Source organism: Hippocampus zosterae, chromosome 19 (genome assembly GCF_025434085.1).
Source record: "Hippocampus zosterae strain Florida chromosome 19, ASM2543408v3, whole genome shotgun sequence".
NCBI classification, from domain to species: Eukaryota; Metazoa; Chordata; class Actinopteri; order Syngnathiformes; family Syngnathidae; genus Hippocampus; species Hippocampus zosterae.
Genome location: NC_067469.1, coordinates 441,119 through 459,806, shown reverse-complemented (window position 1 = coordinate 459,806; position 18,688 = coordinate 441,119). Strand labels below are relative to the sequence as shown.

Here is an 18,688-nt window from a genome sequence, read left to right as displayed (position 1 = left end):
CCCCCGAGAAAAACGGAGGAGAAATTTGCAATCGTAGCTGCCCCACGTTCGCCGTGAGTGGTGTAGCCAATGGGGAAAACAAAACAAAACAAAAAAAATGTCTGTTGTTGCTGCGCGTGACCCCAATAAATGGATTGGTGCAAACGGAAAGCGACTAAACGAGCCCATTTTACCCCCCCCCCCCAAACGGGAACGTAAACCAAGCGTCGGCGAGAGCCGACGCGCCAACATTCATTTGTTCTAGATCATGCCTGCCAGCCAAGGGGGCAGGAAGAGGCCGACGGTGCCCAGCAGGCACACCAGGACGAACATCCACAGGAAGATGCGGTCGATCACCATGGCGACGTACTTCCAGTCTTCTTTCACCTGGATGCAAGCAAGCGTCAAAAGCCGTCTCGGCTTCATTTTTTGGGAAAGGACGACACAACTCACGCTGAAGTCGGCGTCCTCGGCCCTGAGGTGATCGGCGATGTAGCGCACCCCCTCCAGGGCCCGGACGACGGCGGGCGAGAGCGGGAGGCGGGCTTGCTCTCCGCCGGGTGGGGGCGGGAGCGGGAGGCGGGCTCGCTCTCCTATTTCTCCTTCCGCCGCCTTCCGCGGGCGGAAGGAGAAATAGGAGGCGAGGGTCGCCAGCTCCAGGTCCCCCGGGGAGCAGCGGGGGGCGCGCCAGGTGCCGACGGCCGTCGTCCGGCGGCGTCGCCTTTGCGCCAGAAGCGGCGGCCTCCTCATGAAGAGCCAGCGCGGCAGCAGGTCCAGGAAAGCGGCGCGCGCCCAGCGCGGCATCCGGTGCGTGCCGGGCGAGCGGTGGTGCACGTTGAGCACAAAGACGGTGACCACGATGGAGAGCGTGACGAAGATCATGGTGAAGAGCAGGTACTCGCCGATGAGCGGGATGACCAGCGACGTGGACGGGATGATCTCGGTGATGAGCAGCAGGAAGACGGTGAGCGAGAGCAGCACGGAGATGCAGAGGGTGATCTTCTCGCCGCAGTCGGACGGCAGGTAGAAGACCAGCACGGTCAGGCAGGAGATGAGCAGGCAGGGCACGATCAGGTTGATGGTGTAGAAGAGCGGCAGGCGGCGGATGGTGAACAGGTAGGTGATGTCCGGGTAGATCTCGCGGCAGCAGTCGTACTTCTTGGTGTTGTAGGTGCCCACCGCCTCCACCACGGCCCACTCGCCGCTCTCCCAGTAGTCGGCCAGGTCCACCGAGGCCTCCGGCCGCTCCAGGTCGATCTTGGCCTTGTCGTAGGTCCACGAGCCGAACTTCATCTTGCAGTTCTGCTGGTCGAACGGGAAGAAGGTCACGTCGATGCTGCACGAGCTCTTGTAGATGGCCGGCGGCACCCAGCGCACCGCGCCCGTGTGGAACAGCTGCGCCTTGGTCATGTGGCTCACCGCGAACTCGCCGTCGGCGCTGCGGAGAAGAAAAAAAGGAAAAAAAAAAAAGCAAATGCGCGCGCCCGTCACCTCCCGTTGAGAAATTCCGTCCAGCCGAGGCGGGACGGAATTTTCTTTTGGACGGAGCTCGTGTCGTTGAGATTTGTGGAGCTGTGACGCGCACGCACCACTAGAGGGCGCCACAATCAGGTCAAGGACGTTGGGCCCACCAGCATCCACAACTTCCCTAACTGGACTCATCTTTGGTTCTCCAGCGCCTTCGCTACTCACTTATTGTAGAGGACAATGTCCGGCACCCAAATGAGCTCCGACGGAACTCGGATGGACGTCACGTTGTCATAATCCGACGGCCGCCAGCCGAGTTTGTAGTCGTTCCACTCCTGGGGACGAACAAAAAAAAAAAAAAACGAGCGAGGACGCGCGCCTTCGCATTTGCGTCGTCACGCCAAAGTGACGGCCAAGCTGCGTTTGCCCCCACCTGTTTGAGCCACACGTTGGTCGTCATCATTTGGTTCTTCTCGTCCTGACGGACGGCAAGTGACGTTAGGGGGATTGGCCACGCCCAAAAAAGCCCGGCCGCGACTCACCACGTCGATGAGCTGCGCCATGGCCAGTCCGAACTTGACGATGACCACGTCGGAGATGTTGGCCACGGGTCTGGACCACTTGTTGTAGCCGGCGAACAGCTTCTTGAAGAGCTCGTCCTCGGCGTGAGAGTGCACCGTCGCGGGCCACGTCGCTGGCCCGACAGGAAAAAGCGCATTTGCTTTTCTTTTTCCACCTGTCTGAGCCTCTCTCTCACACGCCGTCTGTCTCCCATCGAAAGCGCCGGTGTCAAACCAAAGGCCCAGGGGCCAGATCCGGCCCGCCGGGTCATTTTATGTGGCCCGCGAAAGCAAATCCTTTGTGCTCAAATCTGGACCCAAATGTCAGATGGAGATTTTGCAATTATTTTGTGACCCTGTTTGCACTCACTTGAACTAACCATCGTAATTGACTCATTTCAAAACCAGTCATCTCTTCATTTGTTGCGTACAAGTGATCATTTTGCGGGTTCATAATTGGCCCGCGACTCAAATGAGTTTGACACCACTGATCGAAATTCAGCAAAGCTCCAGAGTTGACTCTTTTGCTCTGCGGCGAGTCCAAACGCACCGGAGCCCGCACCGTGAGGGTCCCAATGAAAAGCCCAAATGCGCGCGTTGCGCTACGTCGCGTCGCGTCGGAGGAGGCGGGCGGCGCCTTGACCTACCTGCCTGCCAGAAGAGCAGCGGCCAGAGCCAACCGAGCGGCTCCATGCGGACGGCGCGGTGAGGGAAGGGAGGCGCTATCTGGCCGCGCGCCGTGCGTCCTCTCGGCTGCGGCCACACATCTCACGGGCGCTTGGATGCGAATGGAGCGACACCAGCGCAGCTGGCCTTTCATGTCTGCTGCCTTCATGGCCACGCCTTCTCTCTCTCTCTCTGTCTCTCTCCCTCATCAGTGGCCTCGAGTATGCATGGAAAGAAATGGGAATCTCTCTCGCTCTCTACACAGCGGAAATGTCTTTTGATCACCCGGCTGGGGGCAGACTCGGGGTCCCGTTATCCCAAAGCGCTCCGCCGGTTGCGCACACCCAGATGACTGTTCCGCAAGTGACTTTGTCCCGATGTTTGTTCGTAGGTGAAGGCTAGTCAGGTGGGCTCCGTGAGCTACGCGGGCCGCAAATCGGAAGCGAACGGGAGCTCCGTCGCGCCGGACGCTCCGTTGGTTCCGTCTGCTCGGCCACCTTATGTCGCGCGAGCGAGCTAGCTAGTGCGCTAGCTACACGGGAAAGGCCCGCTCAAACTTGTCAATTCTGGCGAAACGCTGCGAAGCGCTTGGAGGCGCCCTCTGCCAGCTTCATCTCACCGCGCATGTGAGAGGGAAGAAAAACAAAATGGGATGCGTGTTTCCACTTAGTTGGAGGGATGCGCCGCCACATTGGCTAAGTGACGTCGGCCTTCTGGCTGACAAAATCCGCACGGGCTTGGATGGCAGCTTGCGAATTTTTTGCCCCGTTGGCAGTTGCCTTCATTTGCCATCCACCCGTCAACGCCACCATGAGCGAGAGCCATCGCGGCCCCCATCATCAACAAAACGGAAAAAGAAAGTCAAGACAAGACGATCGTCAGCTTGCGCTCCTCCCCTCCCTCACCGCCGCGATGGCAAGCGGCATCTTGGCTAATGGGAGAAATCCCCACCCCCACCCCCCAGGCCGCACGCTCGCTCTCGCCCACGCCGGCTTCCGAGATAAAATCGATTCTTGCCGCTTTGGCCACGCCGCACGGCAGAACGTCAGGGCGATCCGTTTGGCTTCAGGGGAAATATGCTCAGCAGATTGACCGTGGGGGGGGGGGCACCTGCTTCAAGGCTCGGCCGCATAAATATGCCGTTCGGCCAAGTTTCCCTGAGAAAAAAAAAATCTAACTGTGTTGAATATGGCGTTGTTGAAAAAAGATCTTTCGGCTGCGAGGGACGCACGAAGGAGGCTTCGGATATTGCCATAGATGCCAAAGTACGTGACTGAAGTCTCGGCGTCAGCTGGCGTGCGCGTTTAAATATAGCCGCTGGGCCGGCGTGTCACCCTGAGCGAAGCCGTGTCGTCAGCTGCTTTTGCAACACGAGAGGAACAACGCCGCGCTGCGCCGCGCTTCAAGCGGACAGCTGACGAGGCGGCCGCCCCTTGCTGCCTCCGATATTGAGCGCCGCCGCTTTGCGCTCGGCGTAAGGACGCAGGCCCGGGCCTCGCTTTGGCGCGGCTCGACTCGCAGATCCGTCTCCCGCCCCCCCGTAATTGGATTTGACGCTCTCCAGGGACGGCGCCCTGCCTGCAATTTGTTTCCAAGTCCACGGTGACGGCGCGCGCAGCCGTCAATGGAGATTGCGCCCGTTGATTTTCCAGGAAGGGCGGCGTCCGCTCACTAAGGAGTCAGCGGCGCCGACCTGCCGGGAAGCATCCAAAGTGCCCATTTAACATCTGCCCCATCGCCGTAGTGATGAGGAGAATCATCCGGCGGCGGCAAGCGAGCAAGTCCAAACACTCGGAAGACGAGCGCACGCGTCAAAGTGTCCTCGGGCTGCCTCGTTTCCTGCCGCTCGCCAGACGCCAGGAGCTCTGGCTTTTCTTTCCAAGCGCTCCAGACGTCCGGTGCGGAGCCGAGAGCCCGTTCTGCTCGATGACGACGCCCCCCCCCCCTCCGGCGTTCATCTGTTTTGTTGTGTTTTTTTTTTTAACAAGACGGACAAGCGCAGCCAAGGAGCGCCGTCGAGCGTTTCCATCACCCAGATGCCGACGGGTTGGCATCCCTGCGAGTGGGCCGAAAATCAGATGGGGGTGGGGGGGCATCCATCCACGCGGAAGGGGCTCGCATCAATCAAGCTCGGCGGCGCGGCTTATCTGCGGAAGGCGGCCATTTTCATGACGCGCCAGACTTTTTCCGGACGTGGGGCCCATCTATCGTTCAGGACAAAGTGAATTTTTCATCACGTATTGGCGGGGCTTGCTCACAAGCAACAGCCAGACGAGAGCCGACGGCGAGCGGGCAGAAAAAGCCCCAAATGAACTCGACAGACGCGGCCACCTCCAAACACGGCGGCAAAGTGAAGTCAGACGGGAAAGCGCTGTGACGCAAAAGTCCCATGAGCGCACTCCGCCGGGCGCCGCACGCTAATGAAGGATCCGCGCGGCTAATTGGGGCTGAATGAAGTCGGGGGGCCTGCGCTCACTTTTGCCTTCTTCCTGTCGCAAGCGCGCCATTTCCCGGACGGACGCTCGCTCGCTCGCTGGAGAAAGCACAATTCCCGCTTTTGGCACGACGACTCCTTTCTCATCAAAAGAAAACCTCCTCCAAATGGACGGCGGAAATCATTTCCGATTTCCAAATAAAAAGAAATGACATCAGGTCGTGTCCGACGGTTGTCAAAGTGCGCGCGGGAGAACCGCAGCGCCAATTTTCATTTGCCAACACTTAAGAATGAGCGATCTTGACCAAAGGAGGGGGTTGGGGGGGGGGCAGGGGCGGGTCTCTTTTCTCGCCACCACTGAAGGGTCCCTTTCGATCCGGCGCGCATCATAAAAAAGAAGAATGGGCTTTTGAGGCTGTCACAATGTCAAAGGCCGCCCCTTTCGAAATGGGACGCTTCCTTCCTTCATGACGACGACGCGGCGCCAAATCCGCCAACGGGACCCAAAGGGGCCATCTGGCAAATCAAGGCCGGCGTGTCCTATCATGCCCTTTTCAAAGCGTGCGCCCCCGCCCACGTCGGGGGAAATCCACGTCCTTCCTGCCGTCAGCCCCGACGGGGATTACGGGAAGATCGAGCGGGGGCCCGGCATCGCCGACATTTATCGATACGACGCACGACGACGCCTTTGGCCGAAGCTCAACTTGGGCTGCGCTCCCCGCGGAGCCGCTTCTTGTCAAACGGAAGCCATCCAACAAAATCAAAAGAGGATTAAGAGCGCGTGGCGCGTTGCGATACGAGCGACTCGCTGTGCGGACGAGGATTTCCCACATGGCGGCTGGCTTTGATCGCTTTTTTTTTTGCCGGGGCGGACTTCTGATATGAGTTTGCTCGAGTGGCAGGGACGCAACTCACCTCAAAACAAGATCGTGGACAAATCCCTCCTCCTAAGAAAAAAAGGCTTCAAGCTGTTCATGCCGCTCCCAGTTGCTGTCAAAGTAAACATCAAACAAAGAGAGTGAGTTACATGTTTCGTATCTGAAATCAGCGCGTAGCGTAACGCCCGCTAGCTTAATGCTGGGGCTGCACCGTGACGGCTGAAATTAATTTTTATAAAACAATACGTAAACAGTCTTCAGTGCAAATGGAGAAACTATTAAATGCTCAGGGCAATTTTTAGTGGGGGGGGGGGGGGGGGTAAAAGACACTTTGTTTGCGCCCTTGCAACAAACGAGCTTCAATGGCCTCCGTTTTCCTCCGATTGCATCACGCCGATTTCACCCACTTGCCAGTGGAGCCAAAATGCTTCAGCCTTCGGGCGGCCATGTTAGTCGCTTTACTAACTCAGCCAGTGAATCCAACACACTTTGGAAGTGCGTGGAGTGTCTGCCGTGGGGGAGGGGGGCATCCACATACTTTGAACTGGATTTGCTGACAATTAGCGGAAGCGGTTGCGCTAAGAGAAGCGCAAGGAAACCGAGCCAAGAGAGCGTTGAGAATGAACGCGGAGCGAGGAAGGCACGCCCCGCCGCCGCTTGGCCATGGAGCCGCAAATTTGCATTGCAGTGGCTTCATCGCTATAGAGGGTTGACCTGCCCTCCCCTGCCGGTCTACCATTGCGTCGGCGCTCTCGCCCCCGCGCGCAAATTAGAAGACAAAGGCGGAAAGAAAACGCCGCCCGCTAATTATTATTGGCGCGCCGCCTTGGGACTTTGCGGCATGAATAATTCAACGCTGACGTTCATTAGCGGCGCCGATAAAGATGTGATCAAATTGATGGGCCCGATAGCCAACTCCAAACTCGGCAGGATTCGGGCTCCCTTTCGAGTGGAGAGGAATTGCATTTCCAAATCCTTCTTTATTCTTCTTCCGACAAATCGTTCGCCTCAACGAGGCTGAAAACTTCAAAACTTTTGAAGCTTCGGCGTTTGGATATTTCACACTGATAGCAAAATCTTGTCGGAAGATAAAAGGACTTTTTGGTCCAAACATATGCTAATGATAGCTAACCGCTGAGCTCTCTTGACTCGAGAGGGAAAATATTTTTTTACTTGATGACACTTTGACAATGTGCTTGAAAGGTCGAGCACGTGGTCATGTGCGTGTTTGGTTCAAGCAGCCTGCTATGGTCCAAGGAAGCAAACAACACATAGAACCAGACCCAAATGAACCAAAAGCAAGGCTTTTCTTCAAAACTGCAAACTCGACAACATAACAATTGGTTTTGCCCTTTTAGATTGACAGTTGGTAATTCTTCAATTCACATTGTCCATCGCAGCAAAGCTAAATGAATTTCAAAAAGCATTTGATGAGCTGCAATGTCATTTTGTGCGACAACCAAACGAATATGGTGACAAAGAAGAGCGTTTGCACCGTGTTCATATGCGCTCAATGCCTTCTCCCGGCTGACCGTGCACGCTTATTTGATTTATTTTCAGGTGAGCTTATGACGCATTTTCGTCGGCACGAAGGCGAATTCGGAGCCGCGAATTCACTTACCAGATGCACGCGGACACTTGCTTGCTTTCCCCCCAAACCAACATGCGCGGTTGCTAACTTCGCCGACCACCGGAAATCACGCCCGTGGTGCGATTGGATGCTGTCGCCCGCCTATTACCGCCCAAAGTCAACTGGGATAGGCGACCTTCGTGAGGAGAAGCGTCTGCTCCACATGTCTGCCCCCCCCGGACAATCGGACAGCCCTTGTGCACGGGCGTCAAGATTGATTTTCCGAACGCCCCCATAAACTTTACGTACTTTCACGTGGACCTTTGAACGAGTGGAGGAGATCTTTTTCAATCATCCATCGGAAACCTCTGATTAGTTTTTCACGTCGTCCCATTGTAAAACGAGGACCCCCACGCCCCCCCTTTTTGTGGCTAGATTGGATGAAAGCAGCAAGCGCAGCAACGACTTGTGACCTGGGCCACATGTCACCGATGATTATTCTTTCTTTGGGAAGTCTTACACAACACCAAAGCTTCACGTGTGCGCGTTCGTTCCTTATTAGGCTGTTGATCGATAAGGTAGCGCCAAGTCGAAGATATGCAAAGCTTCGGGCTATCTCGAGGCGGCAACAGTAATGTCATATGTCAACTGTAAAAGAAATAAATTCATCTCGGGTTGTTCTTTATCAAGCGACCTAATGTTGATATTCCAATAGATGGCGCTGTTTCCGTGACCTTTGACAACCACAATACACTGTCGTACAGTACATTGCGGACGCATCTTTTTGCAGTACGATTATTTTTCATACAATTTCCGAAGACTGTGTCTTGTTTTTTTTTAGACAATATTGTCTAAAAGTCATTGAATCACTCTACGCTTCATTTTTAAATGTAAAGAACCGATTTAAGAAGTGGTAAATTGGGCAAATCGCGTTTTCACCCACGCGCGCACAAACCAACGTGCTCCGCTCACAAAGCTGATGCGGCCGCATACATTGACTCGACCATCAAGAAAGGCTGCTAAGCTTTCGAGTTCAACTAAACAAGCGCAAACAAACACAAGTTCCGCCAATAATAAAAATCTCGTTTGGGCATGAAAATGAGCCGATACCTTTGGACTGTGGGCAAATATGCTTCCAGCAATAAGAATGTCAGATAAGAAACGGGCAGATATATGACATGATGAATTTATACCGAGGAAGTATTTGCTGACAAAGCGGGATGCCCCGTTTTGTCCCCCCCACCCACACCCCCGCGCATTGCGTAAGATGCTCGCCATGGGAATCTAATGGCTGGGTTCTGCAAGCATGACCCGACACCAACTCGAGACAAATGCAGGCCGGGGGTTTCAAATGAGGCCCCTTTGTTTGTATTTGTAGTCTGGAATTGTGTTGCTACAGATGCGTGATGACGTAACATTCTTTAGGATGAAATAATAACCTTAAAATGTCATCTTTTCCAGTGTCCCAAACGTCACACGTCCCATTGAGGGACTGTCAACTAGTATGGGGCAACTTTCTGAATTTCTGAGCGGGCGGCACCGACACCAGCCGTCAAAACTTTTGGACCAATCGCAACGCGGCATGGACATTGCTTGGGCGGAGCCGCGCCTCCTATTGGTGCTCCGCTCAGCAAGGGGGAGGGCCTCCGAGCTCAGCTCGAGCACAACAAGAGCCCCCGGCGCAGGAGGGAATCGGGGAAAGAAGTGCAAGGAAGCCGATGGAGTGACAAAAGCGACTCTGAAGCGACCAACAAGCGGGTAGGAATCCATTCGCACCGTTTTGAAACGTACCGTCAACTTTCGTCATCATTTTCGGAAAGTTTGGGGGCGCAGCGACCAACGCGTCACTCGGTGACGTCATCACTCGACTCACCGTTCGTCCATTCATTTGTTTTTGTTTTTCTTCGAAAGGGGAACCGTGTAACTTTTGGGGCTCATCTTCAACCTGGCCTACCACGAGGTCAAAATAGAAAGAATCTAAAGAAACAAAGGCCCAGCGCAGTTTACCAAAGAAAGTTAGTCCTTTTTCATGCATTTCCCCCCCCCTACCCCCAATTGCTATCCAAATTAAAACTTGGGTGTCTCTAAATTTTCAATAAAAAATAAACCGGCACCCCCCCCCCCCCCACAAATTCCAGATTAATTCGAAAACATGCGTTTTCTACACTTCTAACTGTCCAAACAAGTTGACAGATGGTTGTTAATAAGATGCAAAAAGACTCATTTTCCAAACGTGGTCACCGGGGCAAAAAAGCTCAACCACTGAAAAATCATTTACGGCGACAGCCAGTATTCGTGTTTATCGAAAGCACAATATTTGGTGATACTTGAAAGATATGCGGCAGAACAACCGTCGCTGCGGGCCGCTTTCAAATCAAGCAAGCAATGAACGTGTTTTTCCACCTTAACATGCGCTAGGGCCGCTGCTCCCAGCTCACGGGTGGACTCCAACAGCCAGCGCGAGACGATGTCCCGTCAGCCCTGCGATGACAGCAAAACAGCCGTGGGGGGCCCAGGTAATAGGCGCGACGGTCCCTTCTCCCGCACGCGCAAGCGCCGCCGTTAAGCCGTCTGAGCTGAGCGACGTCTCGTGGCGTTTTCAATGCCTTGACCGCTCATCACGAGATGACATCGTTCCAGGCAAACCGTGCCTGTGGAAACTAGTGACCAATGGATGCCGCCAATTTTCATTGGTAGTTTTTTTGGAGGGGTGAAGTTCCTCCCCAGCGATTTGCACAAGTGGCATTATTAGATCGCAACGTAGCGCGTCTTGTTTACCCAGTGGCCTTCCGTCAACACTCAGTCAGCACTTTTGAAACAACAACAAAAATCCACGTGTTTACAAGGGGGGGGGGGATAAAAAATAATCAGCTGAAGTCATGCGGTTGCACAAGTGTGCGCTCACTCTCCTGGAACTCGTGTGCGCCTGTGATCAGAATCCACTCACAGAATTCAAAGCGGTGTCAGAGGGACTCTGTTGACATTACGAGCGCCGCCGATGACCTCCGGATAAGGTTCAGATGTTCTTGCAGGCGTTTGCTGACTTTTCTGGCAGAAGCCCGAAGGTTGTGCGCGAACGCCGACTGTTCTCGGGAAGCGTTTAGAATTCCTTTCGCCGTCGCTCATTCTGCCACGTGTTTGGGAGTTTGTTATGGCGCGGCGGGTCATCTTTCGTCGTCATTCCGCTAGCCTGCGCAAATAAAGCAGACCTTTCTTGACAGGTGATCAAACACAGTCCCGTGATAGTCCGATGCGCAGTAAAATCACTTATGAGGACCCCCCACCCCTCCCCCTACTTGTTTACACTGACGGATTAAGCCATGCCTGTTTAAAAAAATGCAAAAGCACAAAAAGCGCCGCAGTCCGTCATGCGAGGGTGCTCGTTAAGCCTGCCGGGGTTTAAAGTCCAACGGAAGGACAAATATTTGGCTGCTTATTCACGCGTTAAAGCCTTCGAAAATGCTGCCCGATCAACACGGCCTGCGGCGAAACCAACAAGGTGCGTCGTATCGAAGAGCGCGCTTTCTTGTTGACATTTCTCCATGTACGCCAAGCGCTGATGCGCGCTTCAAGTCGTTCCGGCAAAGCCTCGAATTGGGTTGGCTAGCATGGTAGCGCGCGGCGGTACTCACGGGGCGTCTTCTCTCCGCAGGCTGCGGCCGGCTGGTGGCGGCGGCGGCGGCGACGGCGTCGCTGAGCGGCCTGATGCTGGGCTACGAGATGGGCCTGACGTCGGGCGTGCTGCTGCAGCTGCGCGGCGTCCTGTCGCTGTCGTGCCGGCAGCAGGAGCTGCTGGTCAGCTCGCAGCTGCTGGGCGCGCTGCTGGTCTGCCTGGCCGGCGGGCCCGTCCTGGACCGCTACGGCCGGCGGCGCTCGCTGCTGCTGAGCGCCGCCCTGGTGGTCGCCGGCACCCTGCCGCTGGTGGCCGCCGCCTCGCTGGCGGCCTTGGCGTCGGGCCGCGCGGCGGTGGGCATGGGCACCTCGCTGTCGGGCACGGCGGCCTGCCTGTACATCGCCGAGATCTCGCCGCGGGAGCGCCGCGGCCTGCTGGTGACGCTGTACGAGCTGATGCTGGTGCTGGGCGTCATGCTGGGCTTCGGCTGCAGCTGCGCCTTCGCCGCCACGCCCCGCGGCTGGGCCTACACCTTCGGACTGGTCATCCCCGCGGCGCTGCTCCAGATGGGCGCCCTGGCCTTCCTGCCGCCCAGCCCCAGGTTCCTGGTGGCGCGGGGCCAGCCGCAGCGGGCCAGGGAGGTCCTGGCGCGCCTGCGGGGCGGCGCCGAAGAGCGGGTGGAAGAAGAGCTGCGGGAGATCCAGATGGGCCTGAAGGAGGAGTCGGAGCGCAGCTTCGCCGAGCTCTTCGGCGCCAAGTCCAACCTGCGCTCGCGGCTCCTGACGGGCGCGGCGCTGGTCTTCCTCCAGCAGGCCACGGGGCAGCCCAACATCCTGTCCTACGCCTCGCCGCTCCTGCGCGGCGTGGGCTTCCGCAGCGACGCCGCCGCCACGCTGGCCTCCACCGGCTTCGGCGCCGTCAAGGTGGCGGGCACCATCCCCGCCGTGCTGCTGGTGGACCGCGTGGGGCCCAAGAGCTTCCTGTGCGCGGGGGCGGCGGGCATGGGGGTGTCGCTGGCGGCGCTGGGCGCGCTCACCCTGCACAGTCGCACGCACCTGTCCAGCCTGTGCGTCAGCCAGCTGCCGTCTAACCGCAGCGGCGCCTGGCGGGACGCCGACGCCGCCGACGCCTCCCCGACGCTCGTCCCCGGCACCCCCGTCTGGCGGACGGACGGCGACAACGGGACGCTGCGAAGCGGGCCCGCGGACCGCCACTCCTCTTGGCTCAAGTGGGCGTCGCTCTTCAGCTTGCTGGCGTTTGTGGCCGCCTTCTCCATCGGCCTCGGGCCAAGTGAGTAGAGCGCCCGTCCGTCGGGGTCCGGACCCGGGTTCCTGTCGTTCGCCAAAAGTGACAAAATGACTCGTTGAAGTATTTGCATCATTGAGCGCCGCCACGGGCAACTTGACATGCCGGGTGTGTGTTTTGACTTGCCAGTGGTGTACGTGGTCGTCAGCGAGATCTTCCCCGCGGGCATCCGAGGGCGAGCCGTGTCGGCGGTGTCGGCCGTCAACTGGGCCACCAACCTGCTCATGTCCATGACCTTCCTCACCGTGACGGGTGCGTTGACGCTCTCGCCTCCTCCCCTGGAAATGAGGCGCAGTGACGAAGCGCTGCTCCGAACGTGACATTCACATTTCAGAATAACAATTAGGGGAGGGGGGAGGAACCATCGGGCCATCTCTAACTCATGTCAGGACAGTTGGGCACAATGCGGTGCCGGAGCGCTACGGCAAGAAGCAAGAATTGACTGGCCCACTGCGAGCACACCAATGTTCTTTTTTTTCTTCCTCCTCAGAGAAAGTCGGCGTTCCGACAATGATGTTCCTGTACGCCGCCCTGAGTTTCGTCCTGCTGGTGTTCGTCATCCTCTGCGTGCCCGACACCCGAGGACGCACGCTGGAGGAAATCTCCAAAGAGCTGGCCAAAAAGTGAGTCGGTGGAGCGCTGCCGCTCGGCCGACTGCTCGCTCGGCCTCACCGCCTTTTTCCTCATTTCTCCAGGAAGCACTTTGAATTCAGCCTGTGCAAAAAGGTGCAAAATCCAGCGAGGGGCGGCACGTCCGGCGAGATGGCCGCCAACATCCTGTGAGCGACGGACGAGTGCGCTCGTCAAACCAACATGCGATGGAACAAAAGAGCCTCTCTTCTTACCACACGCTCGGCTTTCTGCGTCCTTCTGTTCATGACACACGACGCCGTCTATCTTGGTTGGGGGCTTTGCTTCTTTTTCTCTCGCTACGATTAGTATTTATGTGTCATATGCTTGAATGATTTTAGAAAATATTGTTTCCAGACTTGGACAATTCTAACGGTCAAACTGTATCATGTACATCTTGGAATTGGGCTTTTCAGTCTTTTTTTTTATGACCACATGACCTACTCCATGACTTTTTTAATGCTGGCCATTATGGTGGCACCGGTACCTTTGAGTACTTTTCAAAGTGGTACTTTGTGTCAACAGCATCTGGCTGCTCTCAATTTCAAAATGGCAGAACAGCGCCATCTACAGGAATGGGAGAGTCTTTGCAGGCAGTGGTTTCAAAAGTGAATTTCACAGACCCGCGAAAAGACATTTTGGACTTGACACATCGTTCCGGGCGATCGATTTAAACGTCCGCGGCAGTGAAGGCGTTCCAAAAGCAAATGTCCATCCGACATTAAAATGTGGGATTTGAAATCAACGTCCGCATCCACCTTGTCTCTATTCCGACATTCTCAAAGACAGACGTCCGCTCGATTGATGACATCTTTATTTTGATATAAAATACACAAGAGTCACACATCTTTTAAGTGGCGCTAAAACATGGCAGAGCCGCGGCGAGAGCGTCGCCCTCGAAGGGCTCCGAGCCGTTTTTAAACGGATCGCATGTCGTCGACCGCAGTTTAGAGTAGCGAGTGGGTTGGAGATTCAAAAGCCGCCTCACCCGTAGCGTCAGCGCCACGTCGACCGTAACGGAGCTTACGTTTCAAGTTTGTAGCTGTTGAACGAGACCTCTACTCAAAGGTTATCTATCCTGCACAAAGTCGATCCTCAAACAACAATAATACAAAATATTTACAATTTACAGCGAATGTGTCCAAATGTACAAGCGTCGAGTGTACGCCGCCGCCGCCGTCGAGTGAATAGCTGACCGTTAAGAGGTGAAGAGAGGTTTTGTCGTTTGCCGTGGACGGAGAAAACTGTCGACTTCCTGGTTGATTGCGCGGGATGGCAGGGCACCACTTCTGGAACGACTGCGAGTCCACAAGCGGCGTCCGTCGCAAAAGGCGGCGTCCGTCGAGAGGACCGGCGCAACCTGGGCCGAACCGGAAGCGCTTCTCACTTGCACAGCGGCTTCTTGCACTCAAAGAGGAGCGGGTACACCTGCTCCACCGCCGTGGCCACGTTCTGCACGTTTGGTCCTGGCGGGGTCAGAGCGTGGCGGTGAGGAACAAGCAACAAATCAAGAGCCCGCCCGGGTGGCCGCCATCCGGGGATGCAACGTGACCTTGAGCTGTGAGCTTCTCGGTACCTGTGACTGTGAGGCTGCCCGTGGAGAACACCTGGATGGTGGCCTTGATGGTTTTGATCCTGTAGGTGGCGGCGGGATGGAGCTCGGGCTCGTAACTGACGTCAAACAACAACAAGCACATCGAGTCAGGAGTTGCGTTTCCAGAGACAGCCGCTGGTTGAAAACGACTGGGGGCAGTCAATTTCCGTCACTATCACGGTGGTGTGTGACATTGCCAATAAACCCGGCTGAGCAGAGGTCTGCGTGTGCGTGCATGTGTTTGAGGAAGTGGGTGATGTTTATGCGTGCCCATGTGTGTGATGTGGCTCTTTGCAGTAACAGTCCAAAAAAATTGTCTCTTGGTCGGCCACCCCCGCAGGTCGATGGCTCCCAATGTCCTCTTCGCCATCTGGCCACTAGAGGGCAGACTAAGCCCATTCATTTCCAGAAGCGACGAGCGCGGTGGTGCCCACTCACCTGGCAATGGGCCGGTTCTTCTTGGTGAAGTCCACCAGGTGGATGGCAAAGGGCATGGAGCACACAGCCAGCACGTTCACCACCTTGAAGGCCGAGAACCTCACCTGAACACGACACGTTGCAACCTCAAATACGGCCCGCCAATGCATCCACCCCATAGTGAGTGGCAAAAGTGACCATTCCCACCTTGAAGCCGATTTTTTGCAGGCATCGTGCCAACCGGCGAGCACCCTGCTTCGCCTCTTCCTCGCTGAAAGACAGAAGCGGGAGGGGATTACAGCCGATCCACAAAATGCCTGCTAGCGCACTCAATGCGCCGGTCCAAGCAACTTCCGTTTCCACGTCTACCTTGTTGCTCCGGTGCAGATAATTTTCCCGGAGGACCAGATGGAAGCGGTGATCTTGGGCTTACGGAGCTTCATGAGGACTTTCTGAAACATGCACGCACAGTTTGGGATTTGATTTACCCCTATTGCATATCTTTACCCAACAGGTCATGCTTTTGTGGCCCCAGCATGCCCTTTAGACCCAAGTAGCAACTTTTGGCGACACCACATTGAATATTTTACGTGATCATTTGGAGCACATTTGAGGTGAGCATGTTGCTGTGGAAATAAATCAATCTGCGGACCTAGCATCGACCCTTGTGGAGCACCGCCAACATCGACGGAGGTGCTCTATTTTGCGGCAGAGTTCCATTTCTACAGCATGACAGAAATTTGCAGGCAATCAAACAAACGCATGTAGCTATCTTAAGTCGCGTGACAGTCATACAGCAAAGAGGACACTTTGCACGCATGTCATTTGGAGCGCTCGAATCCCAAACATCCTTACCCCCACCTCCGGCTTGTAGATGACGTTAGTTCCCTCCAGGGCGATAGTGCGGAGGTTGAGGTGGCACCTGGTCCTGAATGTCGCCACCACATTGGTGACGATGATATCCAGAGTGTCATCGTTGTTGGAATCCATGAAGGAAGTGTGCGTTTGTGTGTGCGCGTGTTGCACGGAGAGGACCACGAGGGGCTCACTCCTCACTCATCCACCATCGGCATGACGATAAGCGCCTGCGGTGCAGGTTCAAGCCTGAGGGGAAAACAAAGCTACTGTTTAGGATCATTAAGTAGCCTTGATTAACTTCGCCGAGGGATTAAATATGAAATCGTTGACCAAACAATCAAGGTTCCCTCGCAGCTGACCGATGTGACCATCTTCCTTCCTTCTTCCCAAAAACTTTGGAGCTCTGCCCAACATAGCCACCAACCTACCTACCATTTAAGCTGCATCACAATCAAGCAACTTACCGAGACATGAAGATGTTTTCTATTTTTGTCTTCTTTAATTTAATTCACTCGCTGGCCCGGCAGCGCAACGCGCGCGCGTCGTCCCTTTACGACAAAAGCTCAACGCGAAGCGAATTAAAGCGGCGAGCGTGCACATCACAGGTCCCTCTTGCCGCAGCGTTTCGTCTCATCAGCTCCCAAACACAAAGACTGTGTTACACTTGGCTCTTGTGCTTTGTGGGAACACTCGGGGGCTGCCATCGCGACACCCCCGTCCCAATAATCAGGGCAGAGACTTTGATGGATAAACGCAATAGTCGAGTCGGGACGAAATTGCGCACATTTACGCCCAAAATGACGTCAACCTCTGGCTTGATGTATCGGTTAGCTGGAAGGCTCGGCTAGGCTAGGCTAAGTTCGTTTGCGGAAGGGACGAGCGAGTTCGGGTTATGATTTTAGTGAGCGTTATGCGGTGTGAACTAGCCGCCGCTCAACACTTGGAACACCAAAGATCGTAACGCGACTTCAAAATAAAACGACCGGCGCGATATGAAGTATGAATGAAGAGTCGTTAGCATCTGCAGCTAGCAGACTAGCCGCCTTCAGATGTCGCCGAGGAGTTTCCGTTGCGTGAGGAACGTTTTGTTTTCGTGCTGCCTTTGAACTGTTTTCGATACCTCGTCCGCTTCTCAACGCGGGAGCGGGGAGCCCTCGGACTTGGACGGTTCCCGTCAACCGGATTGTTCACTCCCTTCTCGCAGGTCGCGGAAAGAAAATACGAATGACTGCGCCACCTCATCAAACAACTTCCGGGTAAAGTTTACAAAATAAAAGTCATCCGCGCGACCCACATCAACGCGGGTTCCGGCTGCAGCCTTCAGAACAAGAGCGATGAACGTTCTCCGTTGAGACGAGCAACTTGCAAATGACGTCGTCCAATGACGTCACGCATTACAGTACACGAGAGCCACGAACAAATGCAAGAAATGGCTGGAGGCCACGAAGGACTATTTGCATGTAATTTAAGGAACAAGCAATACACGTTGGTGTCAGATGCATCAAATGAAGACCGGTCGGGGTCTTTGCCATTGAAAACATCTCTGCAAACAAGCGATTAACGTCAAACGCAACGCATTTTGTATAACAGGATAGGATGCAAAAATGATTTGATTAAAAGTAAAAGGACAGGCACGCTAGCGACAAAATCTACAACCGCTATCGGGCGACCATTCCTCCGAATAAAATAGAGTGTGAGCGAGTTATTGTGTTGACAAACGTTTCTCAAATGCCAATGTTCCACTGAAGCTCAGCTCGCGTAGACGCCATTGGCAGACAACGTGGTGGCGCGTTCCCTTAACGTGTTTACTCTGCGCCTGACGTTTAAAATGTGGCAATTTAACGCCGTCTCCAAAGGGGGCGGGGGGGGGGGCAGAGGGGATGAACATCTGCTCTGAAAAAGTTCTGGAGTGGCTACAAAACCAAAGAGGGGAGCGGGAAACTGTTTACAAGCCAGTGGGAATGTTTGTGTTCTCAATGAGAGAATCGGGCCTCATGAATGCGCGTCGCGGAGAGAAATCTATCTTGAGGAGTCGCATGCAATCTGCGCGAGAAGGCCCTCGACAAGTCCCGAGATGTTTATTGTGAAGGTTTACGGACGACACAAATTTCTTCATGAGGTCATAAGGCGCAGAAAGTAAACACGCAGATGTGAGCACTTGCGCAGCATCGCTTGCGGATACGAGCGAGAATAAACATCGGGTCCATCAAGGAGGGCCGCGCTCTCTCTCTCGAGTGCGGCCTTTCACCGATCGAGAGTCGGGACGAGAACGGATCCCCGGAGGGGCGGTGAACCGCGCGCGCCGAGATGGCCGTCATCGTAAAGACCGCGCGACAAAGACGAACGGCGTGTGAGTGGATCCAGCGGCGTGCCTGTGCAGCTCTGGATTCCGCCAAGTGTAAACAGAGACGTGGGAACCAGCGGGCCTGTTTACATCATCGCCATTCTTGGCGGGACCACCAGAGCACACCCCGCGCGCGCCATTCAAATGGCAACTTTTTGTGCCGACTTTCATATTCACCTGCGCCGGGCTGCGCTTTTCAGGCTGGCGTACCCTGCACAGGACCGCTGCATCCAGTGAAGAGTCTGCAACGGTGCCCTCCGCGACTCGCCGCCATCTCGGGTACGCAAGCGGGAGTGGCCAAGCCGAGCCGTCGGTGAAGAGGCGAAGCTGATGGGAACAGACGCAACAAGAGCCGGTGAACAAAAAGCATCCA

General features: G+C 55.4%; 3 protein-coding genes across 5 annotated transcripts; 1 reads left to right on the top strand and 2 right to left on the bottom strand.

Moving 5' to 3' along the window:
* Positions 1-23: 23 nt before the first annotated feature.
* On the bottom strand, positions 24-2,812 carry LOC127591839 (neuronal acetylcholine receptor subunit alpha-4-like). The gene is made up of 6 exons (XM_052052077.1): positions 2,654-2,812; positions 1,989-2,140; positions 1,880-1,924; positions 1,672-1,781; positions 433-1,417; positions 24-366 (listed from the first exon to the last, which is right to left on the bottom strand). The coding sequence occupies exons 1-6, from the start codon at positions 2,697-2,699 to the stop codon at positions 241-243; spliced, it is 1,464 nt and encodes a 487-aa protein (XP_051908037.1). The 5' UTR covers positions 2,700-2,812; the 3' UTR covers positions 24-240.
* A 6,309-nt stretch (positions 2,813-9,121) lies between these two features.
* slc2a12 (solute carrier family 2 member 12) lies at positions 9,122-13,847 on the top strand. Of its 3 annotated transcripts, none has more exons than XM_052052079.1 (6): positions 9,122-9,312; positions 9,973-10,055; positions 11,207-12,457; positions 12,602-12,724; positions 12,963-13,095; positions 13,168-13,847. In XM_052052079.1, the coding sequence occupies exons 1-6, from the start codon at positions 9,137-9,139 to the stop codon at positions 13,253-13,255; spliced, it is 1,854 nt and encodes a 617-aa protein (XP_051908039.1). In that variant the 5' UTR covers positions 9,122-9,136; the 3' UTR covers positions 13,256-13,847. The 3 variants fall into 3 exon arrangements, with proteins under 3 accessions (XP_051908039.1, XP_051908038.1, XP_051908040.1); XM_052052078.1 differs by having other exon boundaries at positions 9,973-10,070; XM_052052080.1 differs by lacking the exons at positions 9,122-9,312; positions 9,973-10,055 and adding an exon at positions 10,999-11,053.
* Positions 13,848-13,899: 52 nt separating this feature from the next.
* On the bottom strand, positions 13,900-17,252 carry tbpl1 (TBP-like 1). The gene is made up of 7 exons (XM_052052081.1): positions 17,092-17,252; positions 15,969-16,217; positions 15,483-15,565; positions 15,321-15,384; positions 15,135-15,238; positions 14,679-14,773; positions 13,900-14,568 (listed from the first exon to the last, which is right to left on the bottom strand). The coding sequence occupies exons 2-7, from the start codon at positions 16,101-16,103 to the stop codon at positions 14,486-14,488; spliced, it is 564 nt and encodes a 187-aa protein (XP_051908041.1). The 5' UTR covers positions 16,104-16,217; positions 17,092-17,252; the 3' UTR covers positions 13,900-14,485.
* Positions 17,253-18,688: the final 1,436 nt, after the last annotated feature.

What these genes read in the sequence shown, in the direction of transcription:
- slc2a12 (XM_052052078.1), top strand. Translation starts at nt 9,137, where the DNA reads ATGGACATTGCTTGGGCGGAGCCGCGCCTCCTATTGGTGCTCCGCTCA. An exon ending in CTGAAGCGACCAACAAGCGG is followed by an intron (nt 9,313 to 9,972) that starts GTAGGAATCCAT and finishes AACATGCGCTAG; the next exon opens with GGCCGCTGCTCCCAGCTCAC. An exon ending in CTCCATCGGCCTCGGGCCAA is followed by an intron (nt 12,458 to 12,601) that starts GTGAGTAGAGCG and finishes TTGACTTGCCAG; the next exon opens with TGGTGTACGTGGTCGTCAGC.
- tbpl1 (XM_052052081.1), bottom strand. Translation starts at nt 16,103, where the DNA reads ATGGATTCCAACAACGATGACACTCTGGATATCATCGTCACCAATGTG. An exon ending in ATCTGCACCGGAGCAACAAG is followed by an intron (nt 15,385 to 15,482) that starts GTAGACGTGGAA and finishes TCTGTCTTTCAG; the next exon opens with CGAGGAAGAGGCGAAGCAGG. An exon ending in AAGAACCGGCCCATTGCCAG is followed by an intron (nt 14,774 to 15,134) that starts GTGAGTGGGCAC and finishes GTTTGACGTCAG; the next exon opens with TTACGAGCCCGAGCTCCATC.
- LOC127591839 (XM_052052077.1), bottom strand. Translation starts at nt 2,699, where the DNA reads ATGGAGCCGCTCGGTTGGCTCTGGCCGCTGCTCTTCTGGCAGGCAG. An exon ending in TGGCGCAGCTCATCGACGTG is followed by an intron (nt 1,925 to 1,988) that starts GTGAGTCGCGGC and finishes GCCGTCCGTCAG; the next exon opens with GACGAGAAGAACCAAATGAT. An exon ending in GACATTGTCCTCTACAATAA is followed by an intron (nt 1,418 to 1,671) that starts GTGAGTAGCGAA and finishes TCTTCTCCGCAG; the next exon opens with CGCCGACGGCGAGTTCGCGG.